This window comes from Balaenoptera borealis, assembly GCF_965194805.1.
Source record: "Balaenoptera borealis genome assembly, chromosome: 3".
In the NCBI taxonomy this organism is placed as follows: domain Eukaryota; kingdom Metazoa; phylum Chordata; class Mammalia; order Artiodactyla; family Balaenopteridae; genus Balaenoptera; species Balaenoptera borealis.
In genome coordinates, this window is record NC_138866.1 from 36,278,335 (window position 1) to 36,304,798 (window position 26,464).

The 26,464-nt window shown below is 53.1% G+C and overlaps 1 protein-coding gene across 4 annotated transcripts; it reads left to right on the forward strand.

Moving 5' to 3' along the window:
• The first annotated feature begins 1,779 nt into the window (after positions 1-1,779).
• Positions 1,780-25,246, forward strand: RAB15 (RAB15, member RAS oncogene family). Of its 4 annotated transcripts, XM_082386700.1 has the most exons (8): positions 1,804-3,218; positions 11,019-11,120; positions 18,679-18,739; positions 19,672-19,732; positions 20,230-20,307; positions 20,990-21,079; positions 22,311-22,376; positions 22,535-25,246. In XM_082386700.1, exons 1-8 carry the CDS (start codon positions 3,095-3,097, stop codon positions 22,691-22,693), a joined length of 741 nt encoding a protein of 246 aa, XP_082242826.1. In that variant the 5' UTR covers positions 1,804-3,094; the 3' UTR covers positions 22,694-25,246. The 4 variants fall into 4 exon arrangements, with proteins under 4 accessions (XP_082242827.1, XP_082242826.1, XP_082242828.1 ...); XM_082386701.1 differs by lacking the exon at positions 20,230-20,307 and having other exon boundaries at positions 1,780-3,218; XM_082386702.1 differs by lacking the exon at positions 11,019-11,120 and having other exon boundaries at positions 1,931-3,218.
• Positions 25,247-26,464: the final 1,218 nt, after the last annotated feature.

Genomic DNA, 26,464 nt, shown 5'->3' on the forward strand with positions numbered 1-26,464 from the left:
TAATCCTGAGATAAGGAAGAAATCCTTCTGCTAGGTGAGCACAGTACTTACAGTCACCCAGAGTTGGAAACCCAAGTGAGAGTCTGGAAGAAGCATAGCGTTTTGCTAATGAGGAGTCCCACGGTCCAACTGTGCTGAGTCTTGGCAGTGGGCTGCCTGTTGGCGCATTTCTCCAGTTAATTTAGCTGTTGTTACAGTAGATCCCACAGTTGTGCCCTTGCTGGCTGTTTAAACAGGGAGCATGCTCAGTGTGGCTAGGCTGTGGGTGGCAGGGAGCAGGGCAGGCACTTGTCTCCCTGGTAAAAGAATCAGTATAACATACTGGAGAGACTGATTCTTGGAGCCTTCTTGTGGGAGAGACATCCAGCAACCATTCCTCGGATGGCTCCCAGCTCTACTGAAGACTGCCCCAGTCCAAGCTGACCTCCACTGGGGAGGATGCCAAAATGTCCCACTGAGTGAGTAAGGTAAGGGGACGAAATTAAGTATTTCCTTTACAAAGACGCTGGTTAAAGCAAACTCTGTTGTCTCCACTAGTTTATGTGGTTCTTTTGCTAACATTGTCCCCAAATCTCTGCTTCTCAGGGGCACGCGCACACACACACACACACACACACACACGGAAAAGGAAAGAGAGAATATCTCCCTATGATGGCTCTGAAAGTAGCCAAGCCAGGATGAAAAAACTAGAAGCTTGGGCTTCTAGACTATTCCGTTTTTGCTTTTGTTTTGGTTTTTTAAGCAATGTAAGCTACTGAATTTGAAGTCTAGTATGATGAAATCTCTTCCATTTTTTATACGTCTGAGCACTCATTTCCCTGGATTTGTTCAGGAAACCGCACTCCCTTTCCTGTCTTACCTAGGGAAAGCCATTTCCTTTAAAGCGAACTTCCTTCTTGAACTAGGAACTTACCTCAGGTTGCATCTTCTTTCCTGTTCCCCTGACAGAAGCAAGCAGAGAGCCACTAATGGTCCCAGTAAGGAGGCCTGTGGAGAGTATTGACCATTACAGTGCTGACCGATGGTAAAGCAGCTGCAGTGCCCAAAGCAGGGCAGGCTGAGCTGAACCTGCACCCTGGCCAGCCGTGTATAGAGGTGTGGATGAAAATCACAGCAGGACGGCGGGAGTCCCTTGAAAACACCCCTGACCATCTGTGGGAAATACTTACCACCCACATATGCATAGGGAAATCACTGTGGGGTGATTTCCGTCCCACAGCACTGAGTACTGGGGTTCAGTAACATGCTCAAGACTGCACAGCTGGTGAGTGGAGGAGCTGGGACTGGAAACCAAGTGGGCCCGACTCCAGAGCCTGCGGCATGCACCTGAAACCCAGTGTAAAGCCGTGAACAGAAACACACCTGGAAATCTTAGTGGAATCCACAGGATCGTTTTCCTTGGCTTTTTTTTTAAACTGTTCTTCAATTTATTTATTTATTTATTTATTTATTTATTTATTTTTGGCTGTGTTGGGTCTTCCTTTCTGTGTGAGGGCTTTCTTTGGTTGTGGCGAGCGGGGGCCACTCTTTCATCGCGGTCGCGGGCCTCTCACTGTCGCGGCCTCTCTTGTTGTGGAGCACAGGCTCCAGACGCGCAGGCTCAGTAGTTGTGGCTCACGGGCCCAGCTGCTCCGCGGCATGTGGGATCCTCCCAGACCAGGGCTCGAACCCGTGTCCCCTGCATTGGCAGGCAGATTCTCAACCACTGCGCCACCAGGGAAGCCCTTCCTTGGCTTTTAATGCCATCAAAGTAACTATCAGGTTCAGAATTTTCCCCTCTTTATTATAAATTTATACACTTTGCCTGAAATATAGCTCTTCAAGCAAAGTAAATGGACTTACTGCTTTCCTTGACCTACTACTGAAAAATACATTCTCCATCAAATACTCAGCCTGAAAACAAACACACACACTTTTTCATCACTTTTTAAAGATTTAATGGGCTAGACTTGTTCTCCCTTAAAACTTATTCTCAGGAATAGGCAATTTTCTAGACTCCAGAGAGCATTTATTTGCCTCTCTCTTGTGCTAACACATTCAGTGATAGTAAATTAGGTCTTGAAAGAGGCCCATTCATTGTTTGGTGCCACTGGTGTGCACCAGCAGAAATACTCAGCGGGCTGAAATAATGTATTGGCATCCTGAGCACCAATCCTAAGCAGCTTAGATCCAAAACAGAGACTTGCTTGCACAACACTTCCAAAGGATTGTGCATCTGGAAACGTTTTTATGATCAGCTATCTTTTCAGCCTGGTGAAGGAGGTCAGTAGACATTTTCCCTGTTTAAATGGGATGGGGGGGGACGCGGTTGGAGGGAGGCCACAGTCACACAAGGTTATGGAGAAGCCAGATGGCAGAGAGGGAGAATTCTAGCAATAACTCCCCAGGGTTCCTGGAGACCGCGACTTCCAGAGTAGACCGGTGCTTGAATCGCGATTCAGATCAAGGCCTTCCGACCCAGGGGTGAGCCTAGGTGAGGACCAACCACTGCCCCCTCCCCCGCCCAGTAGGCTTCCGCAGGGGCGGGGTGCTCCGCTGGGTTGGAGCTGGCAGGGCCAGGTTCGGCATGCGATTTGGAGAGAAGGGACGAGACCCGAAAGCCGAGTTTGGTAGAGGTGAGCTGGGTGGGAGCTCATCCCAACTCCCCCATTCAGAAGGTCTGCAGGTAAACAAAAACGTTCCCCACCCCCCTCACCGCTCTGTCCCGGGTCCCGGCGTAAAGAGGGCGGGTCCCGGGGCGGGTCCCTGTCCGGGCTGCGCACCCTGGGGGCGGGGAGCGCGCACCGCCCTCGCCCCACCCCGGCCGAGGGGTCTCCTCCCCAGCGCGCGCTCCCCGCCCCCTCTCCGGGCAGCGGCGACGGCGGCGCAGGGGAAGGGGCGGTCGGGGGCCGGCTCTCTCCTCCCACCGCGCTCCCGCCGCACACGCTTCCCGGTACCGAGCGAGCGGCGGCGAGGCGGCGCGGGCCGGCCCCGCTTCCTTCTCGCCGCCGGCGCAGTTCTCGGGCGGGCGCGCGCCGCGATGGCCCGGGCCGAGCGGGGCTGAGCCCGCCGCCCGCCCGCCCGCCCGCCGGCCCGCCGGCCCGCCGGCCCAGCCATGGCGAAGCAGTACGATGTGCTGTTCCGGCTGCTGCTGATCGGGGACTCCGGGGTAGGCAAGACCTGCCTGCTGTGCCGCTTCACCGACAACGAGTTCCACTCCTCGCACATCTCCACCATCGGTAAGGGGCGGTGGCCGGGGGTGCCCCGGGCGCCCCACCCTCCCCGCCGCCGCCCCTTGTCGGGGCGGCCCCTGCCCCTTCCCCAGCCCGGGAACAAGGGTCCGCCCCTCCGCCTAGAGGCGGTGTCGCGGGAGGCGAGAACGAGGGGATGAGTCCCGGGGTGAGGGGCCACCGGCTGGGGATTTAAGCCTGGGTTCCTGGAGGTGACAGGCTCCCTGCTGCTGTCCGTGACTATGGAAGCCGCTCGGGCCTCACGCTGGGGAGCCTCCCCGTGGAAGCCGAGACAACAGGGTGGCGTAGGCCTGGGTACCCCAAGCTGGGGCAGTGAGAATCAAAGCCACCGATATGACATCCCCCCACCCTCAGGTGCAGAGGGGGAGGGGAAAAAAAAAGCTTGTGCTCGGGGAGAGGGGTTCGCTGTGTGGGGAGCCGAGTTACTGAGTCACTGGGTACCCTCAGTCCAGGGGCGACCCAGTGTGGAGCCAGGAGGGGGAAGAGAGGAGGAAGGGAGGAGCCAAAGGGATTGAGTTGACAGGGCACAGTTGTGGAGGGAAGCCACAAGGTGGGACACCTGGGAGGAGGGCATGGCTAAGGTGAGAGCCAATGTGCCGGTGAACGGGGCCTTTACTAGCCAGCTTCAGAAAAGCAGTCAGCTGAAGCATCTGTTTTGAAGGCGGATGAGGACCAGGAGGATTACTTGCCAGGCAAGGGGGTCAGAAGGCAGGCAGGACTCACCTTAGAATAGATCTCTTTGCTCTGGCAATGCTGGAGCCTGTGCTTAGAGGGACGAGGCCTTGTGGCATCCCGGACAGGACTGTTATGGGCTCACTCGTTCTGGGAAGGAGTGGGTGGCCTCCCCTCTGAGAGTCCCCTCTTGGACCCTGAGTGGCCTCCTCCTCTGAGAGGTCTGAGTGGAGGGCATTCCACTCACATCTAACGGGTTCCCTGAGTGATGTCCTGGAGTGGCTTCAGCACCGCCCAGGTCCTCTCTCCTGTCAGGAAGGGCCCCAGACGAGGCTTCCACTTGAGACTTCCGCCCTCCCCCCCCCCACACACAGACTCCTTGCCAAGAGGAAAGAGGGAGCAGGTAGAGCCAGGAGGACCAGAGCCTCATGGTTCAGAGGCAGGCTTTGTTGTCAGACAGACCTGGAAACCTCACTTTGGGGCAGCGTGACCTTGAATATCACTTAAGCTTCTGAGCTTTAGTTTCTCATCTGTAGAATGGGAATGATAACAGTTCCTACCTGCCCAGCTGTTGTAAGGATTAAATGAGATAATGTTTGTAAAAGACTGCTGCTATTACCGTTGTCATCATCACTGAGCTCCTAGGGTCTCATTCTCTCTTTGCTTCACTATCTTCAAGGGGCTCAGGATCAGGGGACAGATAGATGCATTCATCTTCCTCAGGGGAGCTGGAAAGCTAGCTCCTAGGAGGCTCTGGAGCTTGGGCTGAGCTGCTGTTTGAATGAGACACATCTCAGGGATGGGACAGGTCTGGAGACCAAGGGAGGGCTGCGGGCCTCTGGGGAAGGCTCAGGGAAGAGGAGATGTTGGGGAAACGCCTGGGAATGGCTGAGGAACCAGATGGGATATGAGGACAGGTTGCAGGCTTGAGGACAAAGGGCAGCAGGTTAGCACTTTCTCTGCACTGATGGCTGGGTCCACCTTTCCCCAGGATAGAGAGGACTTTTTAGGAGTTTAGATTCCATGGAAGAGAGAGAAACCTGCCTTTCTTCACAACAGCCTTTTAAAATCTGCCCCACTGGGTTTCTTAAATGCTTTCCAGTTTAAAGCTTTCCACAGCACTTGTGACTCTGCCTTGTCTTAGGCGTGTTTTTTGGCTGCAACTAAGACTTAGGAGAAGAGTTGGATGGTCAAGAAAAGCTTTCCCTTCTGGGATACAAAAAGTTCCGCAGGGAGATGGAAGGGGCAGCCAGGAGACAAATCAAGGAGCCAAGAAAATGGGTACTACCAAGTCCTATTCATTAATTTATCTATTCCAAAAAAAAAAAAAAAAGTATGTCCTGTATCTGGGCTTGCGACCTGAAGATTCCCAGAAGAATAAAACCCAGGGTCACCTCTCCCAAGCTGCTCCTTATGTGAGACACATTCTTTTACCATCATGGACATCGATCTCTGCACCTTTCCCAGAGCTGCTTCTGTGGAATAGGGAAAACAGGGCAATTCACCAATTACTACCAAGACAGAGCTCAGATTCTTGGATCATGTCAATTTGTGATTCACTGTTTAGGCCACTTACTGTAAGAGCATGTGACATTCCAGAAATGGGCCTGCAGGGGGCAGTGAGGAGACCTCCCAGGTAGGTGGAGGCACTGACCGCCCCTCTTCTTTCTGGTCAGCAGGTGGGCAGGTGGCCCTGAGCTGGGTCCGTGCCACAGGCATTTATTTCCCATGCAGCTGTGCTGACCCTGAAGGGGCCCATGCAGAGGCGGGCAGTCAGCACTGTGATGTTTTCTGCTGTTTCTTCAGCTGTTAAGCCAATTAATTAAGCATTCACTACAAAGTACCGTGCCAGGCATGTTAGAGACAGATTGCAGTCCACCTTTTCCTGCCCACAGAAGCCTGTGATCTAGTTGGGGAAGCAACACAGGCGAAAAAGAGCCTTGGCCACAATGAGAGAATCTCTTTGCGAGCACTTTGTGAAGCACTCTTCAAATGTAGGGGATGGATGATGATCTTTATTGTTGCTAGTAATGAAGGTATTACATTCGGTATCAGCAGCTAAATAACCATGCAAGACTGGTCTGAGGCAGCCCGTGAGTGGTGAGGGGCCCGTGCATGAGTGCTAACGCTACACAAAGCGCTAGATGGAGGAGGTCGCAGAAGGAGAGGGGCCCTGTGGCCGGAAGCGGCAGGGAGGCTCAGCGAGGAGGGCAGGCTGGAGAGAGGGCTTGCAGTGTGGGCTGCATCTCAGTTCCTGTAGGGGAAGGAGCAGATGGAGCGACGGGAGCAGAGCCGACAGAGGTGGGAATTCAGTGGGTGTTCATGGAACTCTGGGCAGTCTGGCTGGAACAGAAGGGAGTTTTTAGGGGAGGAGAACATTCCTCTGTTTATCTCTCTGTCTCCCAAACTATACTTCACGTGCCTTGAGGGTCAGACCAAACCTCATTCCTCTTTGTTTTCATAGTCCTAGAACAGGGCCAGGCACGCTCTCCATCAATGTTAAACTAATGAACAAATGAGGGCAGAGGGCACTGAGGGCCTGGCTGAGGAGCTGGAACTCCAGCCTTTGCAATGGTGTCAAGGGTTTCTTTTCTTTTTTTTTTTTATAAATTTATTTATTTATTTTTGGTTGCATTTGGTCTTTGTTGCTGCTCGCAGGCTTTCTCTAGATGCGGCGGGCAGGGGCTACTCTTCGTTGTGGTGCGCGGGGGGCTTCTCATTGTGGTGGCTTCTCTTGCTGTGGAGCACGGGCTCTAGGCATGTGAGCTTCAGTAGCTGTGGCACACGGCTCAGTAGTTGTGGCTCACGGGCTCTAGAGCACAGGCTCAGTAGTTGTGGCGCACGGGTTTAGTTGCTCCGTGGCATGTGGGATCTTCCCGGACCAGGTATCGAACCCTTGTCCCCTGCAGTGGCAAGCGGATCCTTAACCTCTGTGCCACCAGGGAAGTCCCTGTCAAGGGTTTCTTGAGCAGGGGGATGACAGGATGAAGATGGCACTTAGGATGTTGGCTGGGAGAGGGGCTTAGGCCTTGGGGCAGGGAGACCAGTCAGGGGAGACCAGTGGTAGTATGTGGGCACGTAGGACCCTCTCAGCTCGTCCCTTCTCTCTCTTCCACCCCTCCCCCTCCTGTGGCACCAACACCAAACTCCACGCAATCACCTGTTCTTGTTTCCCTCCAGAAGCAGCGAGTAGTTCAGATCTGAGAGGGCCTCACGTGGCTGGCGCTGCCTGCCCAGCGGGGAGATGATGTCCCATCCTAGTGGACATCTACGTGCAGGGGACCTTTGATTTCCTTTCTGTGTGGCGACCACGTGTCAGCCGTTCATGCAAGCTGTAGGGACTGCCCGTGAGTTGGTTTTCTCCCCCCAGTCCTTGGTCTTCCCTGAGACCCTGTCATCTCTGTCCCTGTTCTGGGGACCTTTTTGTCTTAAAGGCCACCTTCTGGGCTTCTAGGAGGCTTCGGCCTATAATTTTCTGCCTTGACTGGTTGAACGGCTGTGGCTTCAGGCTTGGTTCCTCAGGCTGGGTTTGCTGCTGCAGTAGCATCTTTCTCAGGAAGTTCTGTTTGAACTGGCTCTCCTTGCCTGGGGAAAGGGCTTGTGAGTAACTGAAGATGGGGGAGTGGGCTGGGGAAGGACCAGGGGGGAGAGATCAATAGCCTGCAATCAAGTGGCCTAACAAACATGGGGGCCAATGCTTGGGCACCGTGGTCCTGAGGTCTGTGGGTCCCCAGACCGTAAGGCACTGTGTATACATGCTGTGTACCCTGCGGGAGGGTCAGGTGGGTCTGTGTTCCCCACCGTGTTGGGAGGCCTGCAGAAAGGAAGGGGAGGTGAGAAGCTGAGTAGAATAGAAGGAGCGCAGACCACAGGCCTAAGATTCGCCGTGGCCTTACAGACACTTAACGTCTCTGCCCTTAATTTCCACATTTGTAAATGGAAGATAGTAACAGAATCTTCCTTAATGGTCTTTGTGAAGATTACAGAGGCTAACAGATACAAAGCACTTGGCAGAGCTCTCAAAAAAAAAAAAGGCAGCTGCTCTCATTGTATTATGATTATCCCTAGCTCATAAGAAAGCTGGAGATGAACAAACTGTCGATATGTGCTTTGAGGTCATCCCGACCATCCCTCGTGCATTCGGTCATTCGGGCACTCTGCAGAGCACCCGCCGCTCTGAGCCAGGCAAGGAGCTGGGGGGACAGCAGTGAACAACATGGGAACCGGGGTGCCAGCTGCCCTTCCTGGGGAGCACATGAGTAGACTCTGGGTTTCATTTCCGCTTTGGTGCTATTTCCCCCCTTGCCCTGACAGTGCCGGGGCTGAGAAGGAAGAGTGAGTTGGCGAGGCTGTGCAGAGGCGGAGGAGTGGGGAGAGACGTGACCCCCCGAGAGGACGGCTCTGCCTCAAGGCTCCGACCTCAGCCAGGTGTCACTCTGCCTCCAGCCCTGCTGTGCACACCACCACCCCCCCCGCCAAGGACATGATCCCTGAGAGTGGCTCAGAAGCCCTCATTTCAGCTGCTCTGTGCACCTGTGCCACCTGCACAACTGCAGATTCACCCACAGCTTCGAGCGCCCTGGTTCCTGCTTCTTCCTCCTCCTCTTCTCCTCCCTGCTTCCCAGACAGCTTGGTGATGAGCTTTATAACAAGAAAGTCGATATTTGGCTATTACTCTTCTACCCTGATTGCCACCTCTTCTCAGAGTGCCTTTTTCTGTAATCTAATATTTCCGCCTGTTTCCCTGTACAAGTGCCAATTTTCTGCACAGGCCTCTGACCTCTCCTTGGCTATTCTGCCCTGGGTAATGTGCTTTGTCAAGGGGACCACAGAGTTTCCTGGACATTTAATCCCTCCCACTGAGGAGGAAAGAACTAATCATTGGCCCTATTTTATAACTAGGAAAACTGAGGCTCGAGGGAAGTGACACTCACATCTTGCACGCAGGTGACCCCAACTTGAACTATCTCCTCTCCTCCACTTTCCCCAACTGCATTGGGCATGCCCTTGCTCACCCCAGAAGGCCCATCCAAGGCTGCCAAGCAGAACCTCTCTCCTGGGAGCCAAAGGGGAGAGGACGTGTGCCTCCCTCACCCCATCTGAGGGCTCTGGGCTGGAGGGACAGTTGTGCCACTGCTGTTGGCTGAGTCTGCTTCCTTGACATGACCCTCTGGGGGACAGTCCGGGGTCGTGATTGAGGAGTCTGGCCAGGGCACCTTTGAGGATGAGATCTGAGTGTTGCCCGCATGTTACTATTTTGATAGCATATTTACGGAGAACTCTGTGACTGGGGCCCCATGATCCAAAGAGAGAGCCGACAGTTGGCTTCAAAATATGGGTCATTCTCTGATCCCTCTTCTCTGATTACAATTTTCTCTCCACTGATCTTTTCTCCTGGAATGTACTGACTTCATTCATTCACTCATTTATTCCCTCACACACCTACTCATTCATTTTTTTTTCTTTCATTGATTCAGTTTTGTTGAATAATATACACTGAGTATCTGCCTTCTGCCAGGCAATGAGACTACGAAGTGAGCGAGATGCTGTTGTGCCCTCACAGAGCTGTTGAGGAGTCAGGCGTCCAAACAGACAAGCAGAATTTATGCAGAAGCCATGTCAGAATGCTTTGGAATCACACAGGAGTGATAAATTCCTCCTGCATCGGTTGGTGAAGGCTTCACGGAGGAAGTGACATTTGAGTGAGGCCTTGAAGACTAAGCAGGGTGCCCCAGGGGACGGGGCTGGGGGCGGGGTGTGTGGAAAACGCCTCACGACTCGGGGCTGCTACTCTTCTGCCTGGCCGTGGTCGCACCAGCTTAAGTTCAGCTAGAGCCTTGCTGGGAGTTTGCTCTGTGGGCTCCGTGTGAGGGCAGACGCATCGAGAGGGCCTGTTCCCTCCAAGATGTTTGCTCCTGAGGCTCCGGGCTCCAGTCTCTTCCTCCTGGAACCTTCTGCCGCCTGTCAACACGGCCCAGCCCAGAAGAGGCTCTGCGGAGGGCGGAGGAGTGAGTGGTCAGAAGCCTGGCGGGTCTCGGCTGCCTCAGCGGTACACGCGGACCACTCAGCAGCCGGCTGAGGGAGCAAGGCCCAGGTCAAGGGTCTGCTGGAGGGGAGCAGGACAGGGTTAGCTGGAGCACGTGGCACACGGCCCGGAGGCCCTGTGGAGGTCTGTGCATGCAGCAGTGGGAAGGGCAAGGGGACCGATGTTTCCCGAACACCTACTCTGCACAGGGATGGTGTGCTTTACACCCGTGAGCCAGTCTCTGTAGAGACCTCATCGTAAAGTGGGGGTCGGGGAGTCTCCAAGTTGGCCTTGCAAGTGTTTGAGAAGTTTCTTGGTACATTCTTCAGTTAGAGCCTCCAGACAAGTTTCTATGTCCATGAATGTGTGTTTCTATGTCCATGAATGTGTATGCACACGTGCGTGATACCGGTGGGTCCCCAGGAGAGCCCAGAGAAGGGCAGGGCCTTGCTGAGCTTTCCCTCTTTTATCATAGAGGAAAGAATAATGTGGCCCCTCTTTTTTTTCTCTTCTGAGGAACTACAAGTTTGACTGAAATGTGTTCCTGCCTGGGGCCCTGATCCTTCAGATCTTCCCCCTGCTGGTAGCTTCTTGTCATTTAGTCCTCAGCTCAGATGTCACCTCCTTTAAAAGATCTTCTCTGACCAGCCATTCTAAAGCAGCTTGTGCCCGGGCGCCCTCATCCTCTACTCCATTATTCTGCTTTTGCCTCAACACTTATCACTCTCTGAAATTACTAGTTTACTTATTTATTATCTGTCTTCCGCACTAGAATAGAAGCTCTCTGAAGACAAGGATCTTTCTATATTATTTGCAGCTGCGTCTTCAAGTACCTAGCTTAGTTCCTGGCACATGGTAGGCATTCAATAATAGTTTGTTATGAATGAATGGATGAATGCATGTGTACATTTCCTAGAGAACTTTTGCTCTTCCCTGAGGGAAGTTGCAAGTAGTATTGGTTTCTTGGGACTCACAATGAGAAACTCATTATATACTCATGTACAGTTTGGAACTGTGAGAAGAGGGGAGAAGAAGGGGAGAATTTTGTAAAGGGTGAACAGTTTCCAGTAGCTTTTACCTTTTCTGCTCAGATACATGCTTTAGGAGAAGCTCAGACATAGCAAGGAGCAAGAAAGTGGCTCCCGTGATCCCTGTGCAAGTGGGGTCCTCTTTGGTGAATGCAGAGATGACAGGTCAGTGTCTTACACTAAGGTCAATATTGCCTGTTGCTCAGGGTCACTGCTGGTGTCAGATGATGCCCATCAGCTCAGCCAGGCTGCTGAAGTGACCCTCCAGAACTCTGGAGTAGGAGATCCTAGGGCTCAGGCACTGGGGCATGCATTCCTCTCCACATCACGGGAGTCCATGTTTGACTGGGAAACCCTTCTGCGTGATAATAGCCCCTGGGTTCCTGGGTCCAGGGTCTCCAAAGACTCTCCCTTCAAGAGAGAGCCTGGGGGCATCTTTTCCCCTGAACGAGGCCAGCATGAGGGACAGTCATTCCGGAGCTGGGTAAGAGGAAGTCAGTGGCATGCAGCCCCACAGACAGTGAGGCTAAGAGTTCCCAGACAGAAGGGTGATGCATTAAGTGGCAGGCTTGGGACAAAGACACTCTCCCCCGCCCCTCACCTGACTGGTGTGAGGCACACTTGTGCCTGGAATCTTCTCTTAAGCTTTGTCTCTTAGCTCTCCTTCTGTCTTCTTCCTCTCCCTGTTCTTCCCCTCCCTTGTCCCTCAGCTGGCAGGGAAATGGTTTCCTCTCTTGCTGAGGGCAAGGGATTACGCTGGTGCCTTGTTTGGGGTGGCAAAGTCAGGCAGCCACCTCCCCGCAGGGTCTGCCTTCCCCGACAGTTTGTTTTAGGATTTCTCGGGGTGACCTCCTGCCACATCCCACGTGAGCTCCACACATCCTGTCCCTTACATCCTGGTTTCCTGCAGGGGGAGGGGCTGGGGTCCTTCCTGGGACTTGAGCTTGGTAACCAGAGCCAACATGGCTCCAGGGATTGGGTATCTGCCTTGGGTTTCAGATGTATTAAGTTGTTCCTGTGGTGGCGTCTCATTGCTGATGAAAAGGCTCAGGTCACGCTGGCTGCCGGGCCTCTGGGCTGCGGTTGATCACGGTGATAACATTTGGCACCCAGAAGAGTCCTGTTTCCACTTGAAGCATGTGGCACTGGGCGGGCAGGCAAGCTGGCACCTGACATTAACCCATGAGGTGCTGGCTCACCAACAGGCACACCTAGCTTTGCCAGAATTTAGGGTGTAGCCAGACTCGGGGGGCCATGGGGCTCCCATGGTGGGTGGCATTTTCACTTTTTGTTGAAACACTCCAGCTTAGTGTGGCTGTCTCCCCTCTCTGCACCACTCTGCTTCCTCTTCCTGACATGAGCTCCCTCCTACTTTCTAGAGCTCTTTCTATTCCCTAAGCCATGACCCTAATCTCATCCCCCCCATAGGAGATAGCTTTTTCAGCTAAGATTTAATGAAGCTCTTTGTGCCAGGCTCTGTGTTATGGGTTTTGTAGCTTATCTCATAATCCTCACAAAAATTCTCTGACATCAGGGATTGCCATCCCCATTTTACAAGTGAGGAAACTAAGGCAAAGAGAAGTTAAGTAGCTTTCCCAAGACCACACAGGCAATTAGTGGTAAAGGCAGGATTGGAACCAAACTCTGACCTCACAATTGTGTTGTTAATGACCTCGCCACTCTGTTTCTTCTTCTTTTTTTTTTTTAAACATCCTTATTGGAGTATAGCTGCTCTACAATGGTGCGCTAGCTTCTGCTGTATAACAAAGTGAATCAGCCATACGTATACACATATCCCCATATCCCCTCCCTCTTGCGTCTCCCTCCCACCCTCCCTATCCCACCCCTCTAGGTGGTCACAAAGCACGGAGCTGATCTCCCTGTGCTATGCAGCTGCTTCCTACCACCCATCCATTCTACATTTGGTAGTGTATATATGGCCATGCCACTCTCTCACCTTGTCCCAGCCCACCCCTCCCCCTCCTCCTCCCCGTGTCCTCAAGCCACTCTGTTTCTTGAGCTGCACTCCCTCCATGCTTTCCAGGGTTTTCTTTAGAGGCAGACAGTGATGGGAAGCAGTGCCGTTCCCCTGGATGTGCCCTGTTCCCTTCTTTCCATGGTCTTCACAGGCCCTCCACTGTGGACTGGGGCAGTAGCTAGGAGCTGAGGGAGTGCCAGTGCCGTCTCCCCTGCCCTGTCCCTCTGTCCCCAGCCCCAGTACCTAAGGCCTCGTCTTCTTGACTTTCTGCTCCCGGGGCTCTAAGGTCTCCAAGAACCTCTACCGGAGCGATGTGGAGGTAGCTGCTTGTTCCTTCACACCTGGGTGTCCCCTGTGCCCGGGAAAGGAAGCCGGTCCTCCTGAAGGGATGCTGACGTGGCGCTGTGCAAGGCAATGCGTCTGGGCTTAGTGAAATCATGAGCTCTCAGGGAGCAAGGGGCTCCCTGATAATAGGTTATGGTGGGCTTGCTCCATGTGTACCCACTACTAGACGCCTTGTTATACCAGAACAGGGGTGGGGAAGGCAGGGGCGGGACACAAAAGGCAGTAAGAGTCTGCAGCCTCGGAGGGTTGGGAAGCCACTGATCAAGTGAGGTGCCCTGGGTAGGTTTTAAGAAACCTGTTTGCAGTTCTGGCTGAGCCATAGGGTGTGGGAAGGGAGTAAGTTACTTGGCTTCTCTGTACCTCACGGTAATAATCCCTGCCCCTACCTCCTTCATAGGGCTGGCATGAGAACCAAGGGCTCTGGATCCCCTAGCCAGGGCGTGTGCTATAATGCTTAGCAGTATCATGAGCCGTGCGTGTGTTCTACCTAGAGATGGGCTAGACAGTGATTTTCAAACGTTAGTGTGCCTTAGATGTAGTAGGTCTGGGTGGGCCCATTTGCGTTTTCTAACAGGCTCCCCGGTGACGTGGATGCTGCCGGTCTCCGGATGAGCAAGGGTAGTGGAGTAGCAAGGGACTAGACTCTGCAGTCCTTCCCACATCAAGGGTGCTCTGGGTTTGTTTTCCTGGCTCCTCCCCAGGGAGCCTTTATTTAGCAAAGGGAAGGTAGGAGTGAGAGAACTATCTTCTACCTATGAGGAGCTGCACATATATTATCTAATTTATATCCCACACCAACCCTTAGGAGGCCACTGGTATTCTCATTCTATGGACAAGCAAACTGAGGCTCAGAGAAGTTGAGAGTTCCCCAAAGCCACACAGCAAGTACCAGAATCAGGATTCAGACCCGGGTCTTTCTGACCCCAGTGCCAATGGATAGCTCTTCCACTAAATTAAACCCTCAAACTTTCCTCTATCTAAAAAATCACCCGTGGTCCTGTTAAAAATACAGGTTTCAGGGCCTCACTCTCAAATTCTGATTCATTAGGTCTAGAAAGTAGAAAGTCAAAGTAGTATCTTTTTTTTTTTTTTAAATCACCCCAGGTGATTCTAAAGCTGAGCATCTGCCAAGTACACCTTGAGAATCGGAGAACTCCCATGCTGCCTCACTTGACACTTCACATGCAAAGTCTCAGTCCAGATGGAACTCCCAAACTTCGGCACGTACTAGAATCACCTGGAGAACTTGTTAAAACACAGATTCCTAGCCACCTCCACCCCCACCCCTGCCCAGAGTTTTGGATTCTGTAGATCTGAGGCGAGGCCCAATAATTGGCATTTCTAACAAGCCCTGACTGATGCCGGTGCTGATGCTGCAGGTCCGGGGACCACACTTTGAGAACCACTGTCCTTAGAAGCTTGCTGTCAGAAGTGTGATCCAGGGACCAGTAATATCAGCCTCACCCAGAGGCTTGTGCGGCATCTTAGGCCGCATCTCACACCGACTCAATCAGAATCTGCATTTTAACATGGTCCCCACATGATTTGCATCCACTTTAAAGTTTGAGAAGTGCTGCCTTAGAGGAGCCAGGATGAGAACACACCAGGGGTGGAGACAGATGAAGAATCTCTCTTCTCCCTGAAGAGTCTGAAGGTGCAACAGAGAGGGGGGAAACTATTAGGATAGGATGTACACCTAGAGGGGGCTGATGACAGCTGAGAGGTGAGACTTGGAAAGGATAGAGGACTCTGCCCCGGGGAAGGTGGAGACGACAGGACATTCTGAGGAAATTAGGTGGGCCTCACAGCAAGACTTCATCAGGCAGCTGTCACTTTGCCCTTAAGACAGTGGACAGGGTGTTCTCTTTCAGTGGTAGTGGTAGGGAGAGGGTGGACCGGAACTGAGCCCTTCAGCAGGGAAGACAGTGGCTGTGAGGAACGTGGTGGGTGAACCACCTGTAATAAACAGTTTCTGAGCAGCGGCGAGGGCCGGCGGAGGTGAGAAAGCGTGAGTCTCTAGGCGACTAAACAAGGCCAGTCTTTTGACTTTGCCCTGCAGTGCTCAGCAGTGGAAAAAAACCAACAGCCACGCAGGGACAGGGAAGGGGCCACGGATGGGCACAGGTCACGGCAGGCCAGGGCTGACTGGTAGATGGACACCGTGGAAGGTGCAGGGTGTATGGGAGCAGAGTAGAGCAATAGATTCAACTAGAAGATCTTTGGGCTGTTAATCTTTCAATTTAAAAAGGAGGGGAGTGGGTGGGAGAGGAAGATGCCTCAGAAGGCATAGACTTTCTATGTTTCTTCCTTAGTGCCGGTGAAGAGCCAATACTGATGCATTTTATTTCTCAGAGATGTTACAACAAATTTTATCGGTGGTCAGGAGGGTCTAGGTTGCAAGACAGTGGTGGGGAGGTGCCATGAGCCGCCAGAATTCCCCAGCCTTGGTCCCTGGCCACACAGCTAAGAAGCGAGGGAAGAGGGGAGAAGGAATCCAAGCCCAGCGCTCACTCCCAGGGCGGCTCCCTGTCTTCTTATCAGCCCTGCCTCTCCTAAGACCTGCCTTCATTGTCAGGGAAAGCTCCCTGGTGTTGGGGGCTCCTCCCCCAGCTGAGCCCTTCTCCAGAGAGAAACAGAAAAGTGTAGGTAAGGCCTCTCTGCCTGGTTAACACACTATTCTCCTGTCATTCCCCCAAGAAACAGTGCAAGGGCTCTGCCATCAAACAGGCCTCTGCTACTTGCTGTGCCAACCTTGGGCTAGTTATCTTACCTCCCTGGGCCTTTGTTTCCTGTCTAATAAGCTCTGTAAGGGCAAGGACCATCTGTTTTTTTGGCCACTTAGTCTGCATCTAGCACTGTGCAGGGCACAAAGTAAGTTCCCATAGAAGTTTGTGGAATAAAGGATATAGATTCCTCTCTCTCACCAGCTCCCCACCCTTGTGACCACTTTGCACAAGGTGCTGTCCTTTGACTGGGCTTGCTGGGCTGGTACGAGGATGAGCTGGCTTTATTATAAAACGAACAGAATCACTGATTCTCCTGGGAAGAAGGCACTGTACCAGGAAAGAACAAAGGTTTCTTGATTCCCTTCTATGCTGGGTGTTGGGGAGAAGCAAATTTTTTTTTTTAATATTTATTTATTTAGGCTGCACCAAGTCTTAGTTGTGGCATGTGGGATCTTTAGTTGTGGCATGCGAACTCTTAGCTTTGGCGTGCGGGATCTAGTTCCCTAACCAGGGATCGAACCCAGGCCCCCTGCACTGGGAGCGTGGAGTCTTACCCACTGGACCACCAGGGAAGTCCCGAGAAGCAAATTCTTGACAACTGCTTGTCTAGGGAGGGGGTGAGCACGCTACTGCCCCCCACCAAGGCCAGAGGCCCCTCTCCTTCTTTCTCCCTCCTCTTTTTTTTACTTTCTTGGCACCCTCGGTAGAATGGCTGCCAGACGTTACCCATTTGGAAAAGTACAGCTCAATAGATATGAATCAGCTTGGGCAGGTGAAAAATGATTCACTTCCAAGCAAGTTGATTTAGTTCAGGTTGTTCCATCTGAATCTTTTTCTCCCTTTTAATTAAATGATGATTGGTCTCAGTGGTGAGAGGGAAGAGCCTGAATTTAATGTCTGTGTTTGTGGAAAGCTGGGGACAATGTGGATAAGGGGGGAAGTATTCCTGTTGGCAAAGAACTAATGCCGGCGTGGAATGGCAGGGGCGCTGGGGATTCTGGCACCTTTGGGGCTGTGCTGTGCAGCCTGGGGACTACGGGCCAGAACTCTGCCTTCACCCTGTTTCTCACCTGAACACTGGTTAATGGTGCCCATTCCTGACTTGTCTCCAGGGAGTGCACGAGGACTGCAGCTTAATTAACTTCCTAGACACAGCTCTTGAATCACTGGGCACAGTGCCTGGCACAGTTAGGGCTGGGGAGAGGTGCCTCATCACTGCTGTCACTCAGATTCAAGCCTGCATGCGGCTGGTGGTGCTGACTTCTCCTGCTGCAAAATTCCCCAGATACGTTTCTGCGCTGGACTGGTTTGCCAAATCCCTTACGTTTCCTGTGTCTTGTGGTAGCTTAGCTCCTCAAGCCCCTGGGCAGATGAGCCTGAGAACCCTGATTGTCTACCCTCCCTCCCCCAACGACATGCTGTGCCCCTGCCTCTTCATGTGGTCACTGGCAGTGACCCAGGAGCACCCATGTAGACCAGGGCTGTACTTGGTATAGTGATAGCTGCGACCGACTGAATGTCCACCAGGTGCCAGGCACTGTATCTCATTTGGTTTTCTCAGTGACCCACTGAAATGATTGGTAATGTCCCCATTTTACTGATGAGAAAATGGAGGCTCAGAGGTGCCCAAGGTCATAGCTATGAGTTAAGTGGCCAGAGTTAGGATTCAAGCACAGGCCTGACGTTGAAGCCCATGCTCCTTCTAGTAAACAACAATGCCTCCTCTGGTAAAAGGGCCTAGTCAGCAACAGATGCACTAGGCCGTCTCCTTGGTGGGCCTTTGCTAGGAGCCGAGGGCTTAATACACACTGTGGGGCTGAAACAGTCCTCCTCTCTCGCCAGGGTCTCTGTGCCTTCCCCACATTCATGACGGCACCATAACCCCCCTCCTGGTTGCTAATAAGGCAGAGAGAGAATAAACCCAGGCAAATGAGGTGGACTGCTATTCCTAGGGATTAGAGTTCCAGGAGGGATAAATACAAGTGGTTCTCTGCAGAAGTATAAATAAGGAAGACTTTACACGGGAGTAGAGTGAGACACGTTTTGGGGCTAAGTAAGGCAGCAACTGAGTGGATTCCCCCATATTCACTTCCCGTGTGCCACAGGCCCTTTACTCCTGGCAACTCGCAGCTCAAGGAGGAAGGGAAGCCCCATTCAAAGCCCTGGACACTCCCTGAGGGTCAGTTTTTGGTTCAAGAAGGCCTTTACCTTGTGCCATCTTTCTGCCAAATTAAACCAAAAGGAGACCCTCAGGTATGAGTGCCCTGGGCCATACTTCAGTTCTCAGCGGGTATCCTTCCTTTCTTTTTTTTAAAATTTATTTATGTTATTTTTTGTTGCTGAGCACGGGCTTTCTCTAGTTGTGGCGAGCGGGGGCTACTCTTCGTTGCGGTGCACAGGCTTCTCATTGCGGTGGCTTCTCTTGTTGCGAAGCACGGGCTCTAGGCGCGTGGGCTTCAGTAGTTGTGGCATGCGGGCTCGGTAGTTGTGGCTCACGGGCTCTAGAGCGCAGGCTCAGTAGTTGTGGCGCACGGGCTTAGTTGCTCCGCGGCATGTGGGATCTTCCCGGGCCAGGGCTCGAATCCATGTCCCCTGTATTAGCAGGCGGATTCTTAACCACTGTGCCACCAGGGAAGCCCCCTTCCTAACTTTCTTGCTCACTTCCTTTCCCCAGGTGTTGACTTTAAGATGAAGACCATAGAGGTAGACGGCATCAAAGTGCGGATACAGATTTGGTGAGTTGGGTAGGAGGAGAGGACCTGAGGCTCTCCCTAGCTGCCACTGCCATGTGTAAAATCCCAAGGCTTCATCTGGAGTAACTGGCCACCTCTTCGATGGAGAGAAGCAGAAGTCTCAAAGCCCACCTCCTGCTCCCATGAGCCTTAATCTCTCATCTCTGCGGCTCCCGAGATCTTAGTTCCCCCATCAGGGATTAAATCCAGGCCCTTGGCACTGAAAGCGCGGAGTCCTAACCACAGAACCGCCAGGGAGTTCCCTCTCATCTCTTTCTTAAGAAACTTTTGGGACTGACCGCAAGTCACCAAAAAGCAAGAATTAGAAGGAATTGGCAAACTAAGCACTGCGGGTTTGTCTTCGAATAAAACTTTTCCCTTGGGCCTTGCTGCCCTGCAGAGCACTGAGGTAGGATTCCAAGGAGGGAGGGCTACGCCCCATCCTTACGGTGGGAGTTCCCCACTACAGCACAGTGGAGTTCCCATAAGTAGCCACAGGGGGCCGCTATGGCTCTCTGGCCTGTTGCTCCTGGAAGCATTGCCTTTCCAGCATTTGGAGCGGCCTCCCAATTTCAGAGTGGTATGGGCATTGCCTGCAGAGGTCCCAGAGGGACTGGAGATGGAGCAGTCCCACCAGTCTGGCCACAATGGCCAATTCCTAGAGACAGTTATCCAAGACCCAGTTATGGTTGTGGCTCCTAGTGCAGATACAGTTGACAAGGACCCACAAGCCCTGTCAGCACCTATGACCAGCCCTCTCTGCTGCAGAGTCAGATACGTTTGGATGCCCTTGGGGACCAAAGCTCCACTGATTTTTCACCCTGCAGCTCTCCAGTTTCTCCTGCAAAGGCACAGGGTCTCCCAGCTCCTGTTCCTCCCCTCCCCACCTGCTTCCATGGTCCCTGCTCTTCTGAAGGGCTGGCTTTCTATTGCAGGGACACAGCGGGGCAGGAGAGATATCAGACCATCACAAAGCAGTACTATCGACGGGCCCAGGTGAGCCGCTATTTTCAGGGTTTAGAGGTGGGATGCTGCCACCCACACTCCTGGCTCTGGGCGTTTGAGATATTTGTGCCACTCATCCCCAAATGGGCCCTCGGATTGCCTGCTGGGGAGTGAGGGGGGTGGGCTCAGGGCGGTCTTTCAGTCGTTCACTGATCATTCATTCATCAGCTACTCTCTGAGCACTCACTACTGGTAGGTCCCCACCCTCACCCTCAACTTCCACCCTCCTCCCCGGGCCAAAGACCACATCAAAGTCTTGGTGCCTTTCTGCCTCAGAGAGCTCTGTGATGAGCCTAGGAAGCAACAGCTTTGGGGGTCTGAGAGAGAAGGAGACTTTTCTGGGTGCTGAGGGATCTTCATTGTGCTAAGCAGAAGAAGGGAGATTGGGACCCAGCATTTAAGGTACCACACCCAATTCTGACCCCATGACTGTGCACTGTCTCTGTGTGCATGTACCTGCCCCATCTCTCTCTCCTTCTCTCTCTCAGGGAATATTTTTAGTCTACGACATTAGCAGCGAGCGCTCTTACCAGCACATCATGAAGTGGGTCAGTGATGTGGATGAGGTAGGATGTGCTGCCTCACTCTTGGGGGTGGGGAAGGGCACCTCAGGGGGGAAAGCAAAGTGAAGGCCACATGGGAAGGGCTGAAGCTATCAGGGTTGGTGAGCAAACACTACCAGGAACCCTTGCCTTCTGCAGCCCCGGATCAAGACCTCTGGGTGAGTAAGACATGAGGAAGAAGCCCAAGCAGCCATGCCCTCCATGCTCTGTACCCTGCCAGGCCGCCATGGCTGTGTCTTCCCCTGAAATGAATTAGGACAGAGCCTACGCTGGGAACAGCTTCCTTCCTGAAATGTCAGGACCAGGTGGAATTGCGAGACTGGGGTTCCAGTCCTGGCTTTGCCACCACAGTTGTGGAGCCCTGGGCAAGCCATTTGAACTCTGAGTCCCCAGTTCTTCATCTGTGGAGTGAGGGGCTGGACTTAAGTCCAATGTCCTTTCCAGTTGCCCAACCCGAGGAAGCATCAGTGTCTTCTACCCTAAACAGTCCCCGTGACATCCCTCTGGGACCCCTGGGGTCAGCCATGGTACTTGGGGAAGCCTGGCACCTGCACCCAGTCAGCCCACTCTGTCCCTAGGGCTCTTAACTTTGCTGCTGGTGTGGAAGCCAGTGTAGGCTATATGGGTGGGGAGATTGGGGGAAAGGCAGCACTCACTGGCAGTTCTGTCTGTCCTTTGTCCCTAGTATGCACCAGAAGGTGTCCAGAAGATCCTTATAGGGAATAAGGCTGATGAAGAGCAGAAACGGCAGGTGGGAAGAGAGCAAGGGCAGCAGGTAAGTGGGAGTGAGCTGGCTGAATCCATCCCTTGGGTTTTTGGCTGGCTTCCTGGGCCAGGCCTGAGAACTGGGTCCCAGGGTTCTATCACCATCATCAGACACCCCCCTACCGCCACAGTAGCCTAAGGCACTGGCTGAATTGCCATCCTTGAGAGTTTGTTTTCTGTCCTTTAGGACAGTGATTTGGGGTCCATCCTGAAACAAAGACCTCTCCCAGCTCCAAGGCCCCCAAAGCAGGATTACCTCTGCCTTAGAGCCCACCCTGGTTAGTGCGGAGGAGGGACTTCAAGTCGCTCCCTTCTCCTCTAGCAGTATCCAGGCATAGCTTCTGTCCTACAGTCATCCCACCCCTCCATACCCACCCCCTGTCCTCCTTACACTTGAAAAGAGGTAGGAAGGGAAATGAAGGCATGAAGGGCCCACATTCGGAGAAGCCATGGCGGCAGAGAGGGTAGGAGGATGGTTTTGAGGGAATGTCCAAGCACACAGGGAGACCGTCCTCCCAGAGAACAGAAAGAAAGATGGGTACCACTGAGGCCAGAGTCACCCACTTACTCTGAAGGCCTCAAGAGTTTTTCTCTCCCTCTTCAGTCAATAGCATCCCATTAGCACTTGAAATAAAATTGTTTTTTAGTATAAAAAATAATACATGGTCATTGAAAATTTTGAAAATAGAGGCCAACTCCTACTAGAATATTCGTATTTGTTGAGTACTGTATGTGTGGCCCTGTGCTAAGCAAGTGCTTACAGATGCATGACCCCATTTAACCCTTCCACAGCCTTGGTTGATAGATGCTGTCATCCCCTTTGAACAGATGACGAAGCTGGGGCTTAGAGGGAAGAAGTAACTTGTCTAAGGTCATACGCTCTTAAGTGACAGCACTGGTATTCCAGCCTGGGTCTGTTTGACCTCAAAGCCCATGTTTTTCATTAGTTTGTCACAATAATTTTGTGTCTCTGGCTCCTGACACGTGATGTGTGTGTGTTGGGTGTATATGTGTGCCTGTGTGTAGGTGGGGAGGGGTGGTGCATTTGTGGAGCATCTTCTCCCATTCTCTGCTAGCCTGTGTCTTAGGAAGTCCTACTCTCATCTGAGAAGTTGTCTACTCTGAGAAACTGTCACGACACAGCACGGGCCCTGAGTGCAGTGGCAGGAAGGATGCACCAGGTGCTGCGGGCACCTCCCTTCCCTTAGCGACTCCCTTTCAGGAATGTTCTTCTCTTGCAGCTGGCTAAAGAGTATGGCATGGACTTCTATGAAACAAGTGCCTGCACCAACCTCAACATTAAAGAGGTGAGTCCCATCTCTTGAGCTGAGTCCAGCGAGGCAGGGAGGCGAGAGGACGAGGCAGCAGAGCAGCTGAGAGCAGATGAGCCCCACCCAGGGCGGGCAGCCACAGGGGTGCCGGGAAGAGGGGAGACCTGGACTAACTGCGCTCCTTGCTCTCCCAGTCCTTCACGCGCCTGACCGAGCTGGTGCTGCAGGCCCACAGGAAGGAGCTGGAAGGTCTGCGGACACCCGCCAGCAATGAGCTGGCCCTGGCGGAGCTGGAGGAGGATGAGGGCAAACCTGAGGGCCCGGAGAACTCTTCGAAAACCTGCTGGTGCTGAGCATCTTGCGTGGAGCGCCCCCGCCCCGCACAGTCCCCTCTCCCCGCAGGAGGGCTGCGGGCACACAGGGAGCCTGGGCTTTGCCCTGCTTCTCTTCTCCTTCGGGTGACCCTGTGGAATCTCGGCCGCTGCTCCTCCCCCTGCCTGGCTCCAGGGAGCAGCTCCTCTGTCCTGTCCGAGCAGCCTCGCCCCCCTTCTCCCGTCCTCCCCCCCGGGATGGCCCCCTCCAGCCTGTTTCCCCAGCCACAGGCCTGCCTCGAGCCCCTGATGTGCTACGAGCACCGCCTCACTACCCTGAGGTCCCAGACGATGGCCCAGTCTGGAGTCAAGGCCACTGGAGGTTCCTTCTCTCTCAGTGCATCTGGTCTCCTCTCCGCTTCTCCTCGCTTCTTCCCACCTCTCTTTCTGTCCCTTCCCCTCAGCTGTGTTCCTATCAGAGCCCTCCCCCCACCCCCCACGTGTCCCGTGTGGCTGCTGGTACAGCACCTTTCGATTCCTCCCTCTTTGCCGGGCCGAGGGAGTGGACTCAGGCTCAGGGGCACGTTCCCTGCTCTGCTCCGGGAGAAGCCCCACCCCGCTTTGTGGGAAATTCTCCCCGTCCTCTCCTCCCCACCGCCCCTTCTTGTGCCATGGGCCTGCCTCCCCGGTGACCGGGGAAAGACGAACGGCAAGAGAGGAAGGAAGGCCCAAACTGGTGGTCCCCACGCCTGGGGCTGTCCTTCCCCCCGTCCCCAGCTTCTGCTGCACTTGGCTGCCTGCCCTCCTGCCTCTTGGGGGAACTGAGCTTCAGAGAAGAAAAAAAAATGATGAGGGGTGGCAGGGATAAAAAGCCACCTCCATTCTCTACCTGCCGTGCAGCGTGTGCACTATTTCTCCCTGCCCCCGGGTTCCCGAATTTAAAGATGTGGACCAAGGCCTGAGGGCACTGCAGGGCAAGGAGAGCCCTGGGGCCAACCACACACTCTGGGAAGGGGAGTGTTTGGAAGTGAAGGACCAGCTCCTATATATCAGGTTAAGAGCCGGGACAGCAGTTTGCAAACCAGAGGGGAATTCGGCAGCAGCAGGGATTCCTGGGCCCCATCTTCCATTTCTTATGTAAGATGGGCATCTCCCCACCACCCTGGCAGGTGAGAGGTGACAGAACCACGATGGTGGTCTTTCACCGAGCCCAGCCTTCCGCTCTCAAGGTTTTCCCGAGACCCAAAGTTTGTGGGAGAAGGGCAGGGAGCTCATGAGCAAAAAGCAGGCAAGCCCTGGGTAGGAACGCTCGGTGCTGTTCCCTTCAGCCTTCAAGACCAAGTGCTCATCTTGTTCCTCTAGCTCCTGACTCAGAGGCTTGAGGGTTTGCCAACGGCACTGTGGCTACAGGTGGAGGGAAGCGGACTCCCTCCTCCAGGGCCCTTTGTTTCAGGAAGAAGTTTCTTTAACCCCATATGGTCCAAGAGTCGTTTGCAGGAGGCCCTTTAAGGAGGAAACAAGTCAGTTACCAGCCCTAGTAGGGTTCCTCCCCACCTTCCCAAGATGGGAGAAGCCTAGGGAGGAAGATCGGTCTTAAGCTGCGTTGCATGGCTGGCACTGGAGTGAAAACAAAACTGGGCATCGAACATTCACTAATTAAGGACTAAAATCCAGGACACACACACGTGAAGGATTAAGAGCCCCACTTCCTTACTCCTCTGAAAAAATGGGTGGGGGATGAAATCGCCAAACCTTTCCTCTGACTCTTATCAAATCAGGAGAGGGCGGGAGAGGGTAGCTCAGGATGAAGAAATGGGGGATGGGTTATCATAGTGGAAGGAAAAGGAAGGCAGGAATAGTTATAAATCGTCGGCTAATGAGAAATGTAAAGAGCTGACTCTTTAGGACGAAGTCACGACCACAGCTGAGGATGTTTCCTTGAGGACTAACTCCTCAGGTGTTAAAACATGCAGCATCACTCTGGGGTGGGGAGGTCAGCAGTGCCAACCCTCGGTGTGCCCTTAGCCAGGGACTCGAGGGAGGGGAAGTTATACTGGCCATTGGCTCCAACCTGTGGTCAGTGTTGCTGCTTTCCCTGAAGATCTGGCCGAGCACCATTGCCTTTCTCTCCTAGCCCCCTTGGGGAAGAGGGACTATATTTTTACTGTACCCTAGGGGTTCTGGAAGGGAAAACTTGGGATTAGGATTCTATGGCCTGAGAAGCCCCATCCATAAGGGCCACAGCTGGGGAGAGGTATGGGGCAGGAGGGGGGGTTGGGATTTTAGGGTGCAGCTATGCTCATGAGGTACCAGAATCAGCCTCTCACCCCTAAACTTCTCCAGTCCCGGAGGTAGCCTGGGACCTGGCCTTAGACTGTTGAGCAGGTGCGCCTGCCTGTTGGCTCCTCACCACCTTTGCACCTGTCGTCTTGAGGCTCGGCACAGCCCCAGGCTCTCCACCTGCTCCTGAGCCCCACCATCTCCCTGTGACGGGTAAACTTCGTGTGCTGTGTCTCGGGTCCAGGATATGAATTGTGAGCAGGGTTCATCTATTTTAAACACAGATGTTTACAAAATAAAGAATATTTCAAGTCACAGGTGTGACTGCCTGTGTGAATCCCTGGGAGTAGATCTCACTGGGACCCTGGCAGTTCAGGGGGAGGGAGAGAGGGAGGCAGTGCTGGTAGAAGAGGTTACAGAATCCTAAAGCAACAGCAGAAGAATGACAATGGAAACAGCAAACGTCTTCCGCTTGGTGCCTCTCCTAATGCCACCTGCAGGGGAGCCCCAAGCAAAGCCCCCATTGCTCGGCAGTGGGCTCCCATTGCGGAAATAAGATTGAGTAGAGTCATTGGGGAGATGCTGAATATCTATGTCTGAGGGTGTCTTTAAAACCAAGAAGGTTCTCATCTGCTTGGAATGTAACAGAAACAGGTCTTCCTGAAGGCATGAGGTGGGATTAAGTAATCTTTCAGAAGTTCATCCTAGCCCTGTGCTTGGATACCCCAAGGGAACAAGGCAGTCTAGAATCTTGGGGTCTGGGGACTGTTGAATACTATTACTCTGGGGTCCGGAGTTGATGGAAGAGGCAGAGAATGTTTGGAAGTAAAGATAAAATGAAGAAGGAAGGAGTAAAACAAGGCAGGGCAACGGTAGCCTAAGATCTTAACCTGCATTTTCCAATTTACAGAGAACTTGTAATGCTTTATCTCCTTTATTGGAACAATCAGACAATCACGGCTGTGTGAGATAAGGAAGGTGATTATCTTTATCCAAGTTGGACAGATAAGGAAACAGGTGCCTAGGGGCCCCAAGGAACAGTGGCAGAGTCAAGGCTTAAAAGGAACAACCAGAATTGAAATCTCCAGAGGGGAAAGCTTGGCATCTCTATTTAGAAAAATCTCTACATGCAATTCTCATTTGCAGCCAGAATTGAGAACCATTGACCTAGGCTTTCTGGCTACTAAGCCAGTGAACTTTCCAGAACATCTACTGTCCCTGTGGAAAGCCATGTTAGTGCATGTACAAAGTTACAAGCTTCTGGAAAGTAGGCCAGTTTGAGGTAAAGCTGGAAACAAAGAGGTATTTTAGGAGAGCTTCATCAATTGTATTCAATCGTGAAAGGGGAGAAGCTGGGTGACTCAAGGTGTCCTAGGTTGCCCCTGGAGAAAAGGGATGTTGTGTACCTAAGGAAGACAGCACCTCCACTCCTCAGTTCAGGAACTTCCATGGTCTTCCTGGAGAGGGGTCCCAGAAGGGCAGCCAGTAAGAGGCATCTGGAAGCCCAGAGAGTACTAGGGAAGTGGTAGGCAT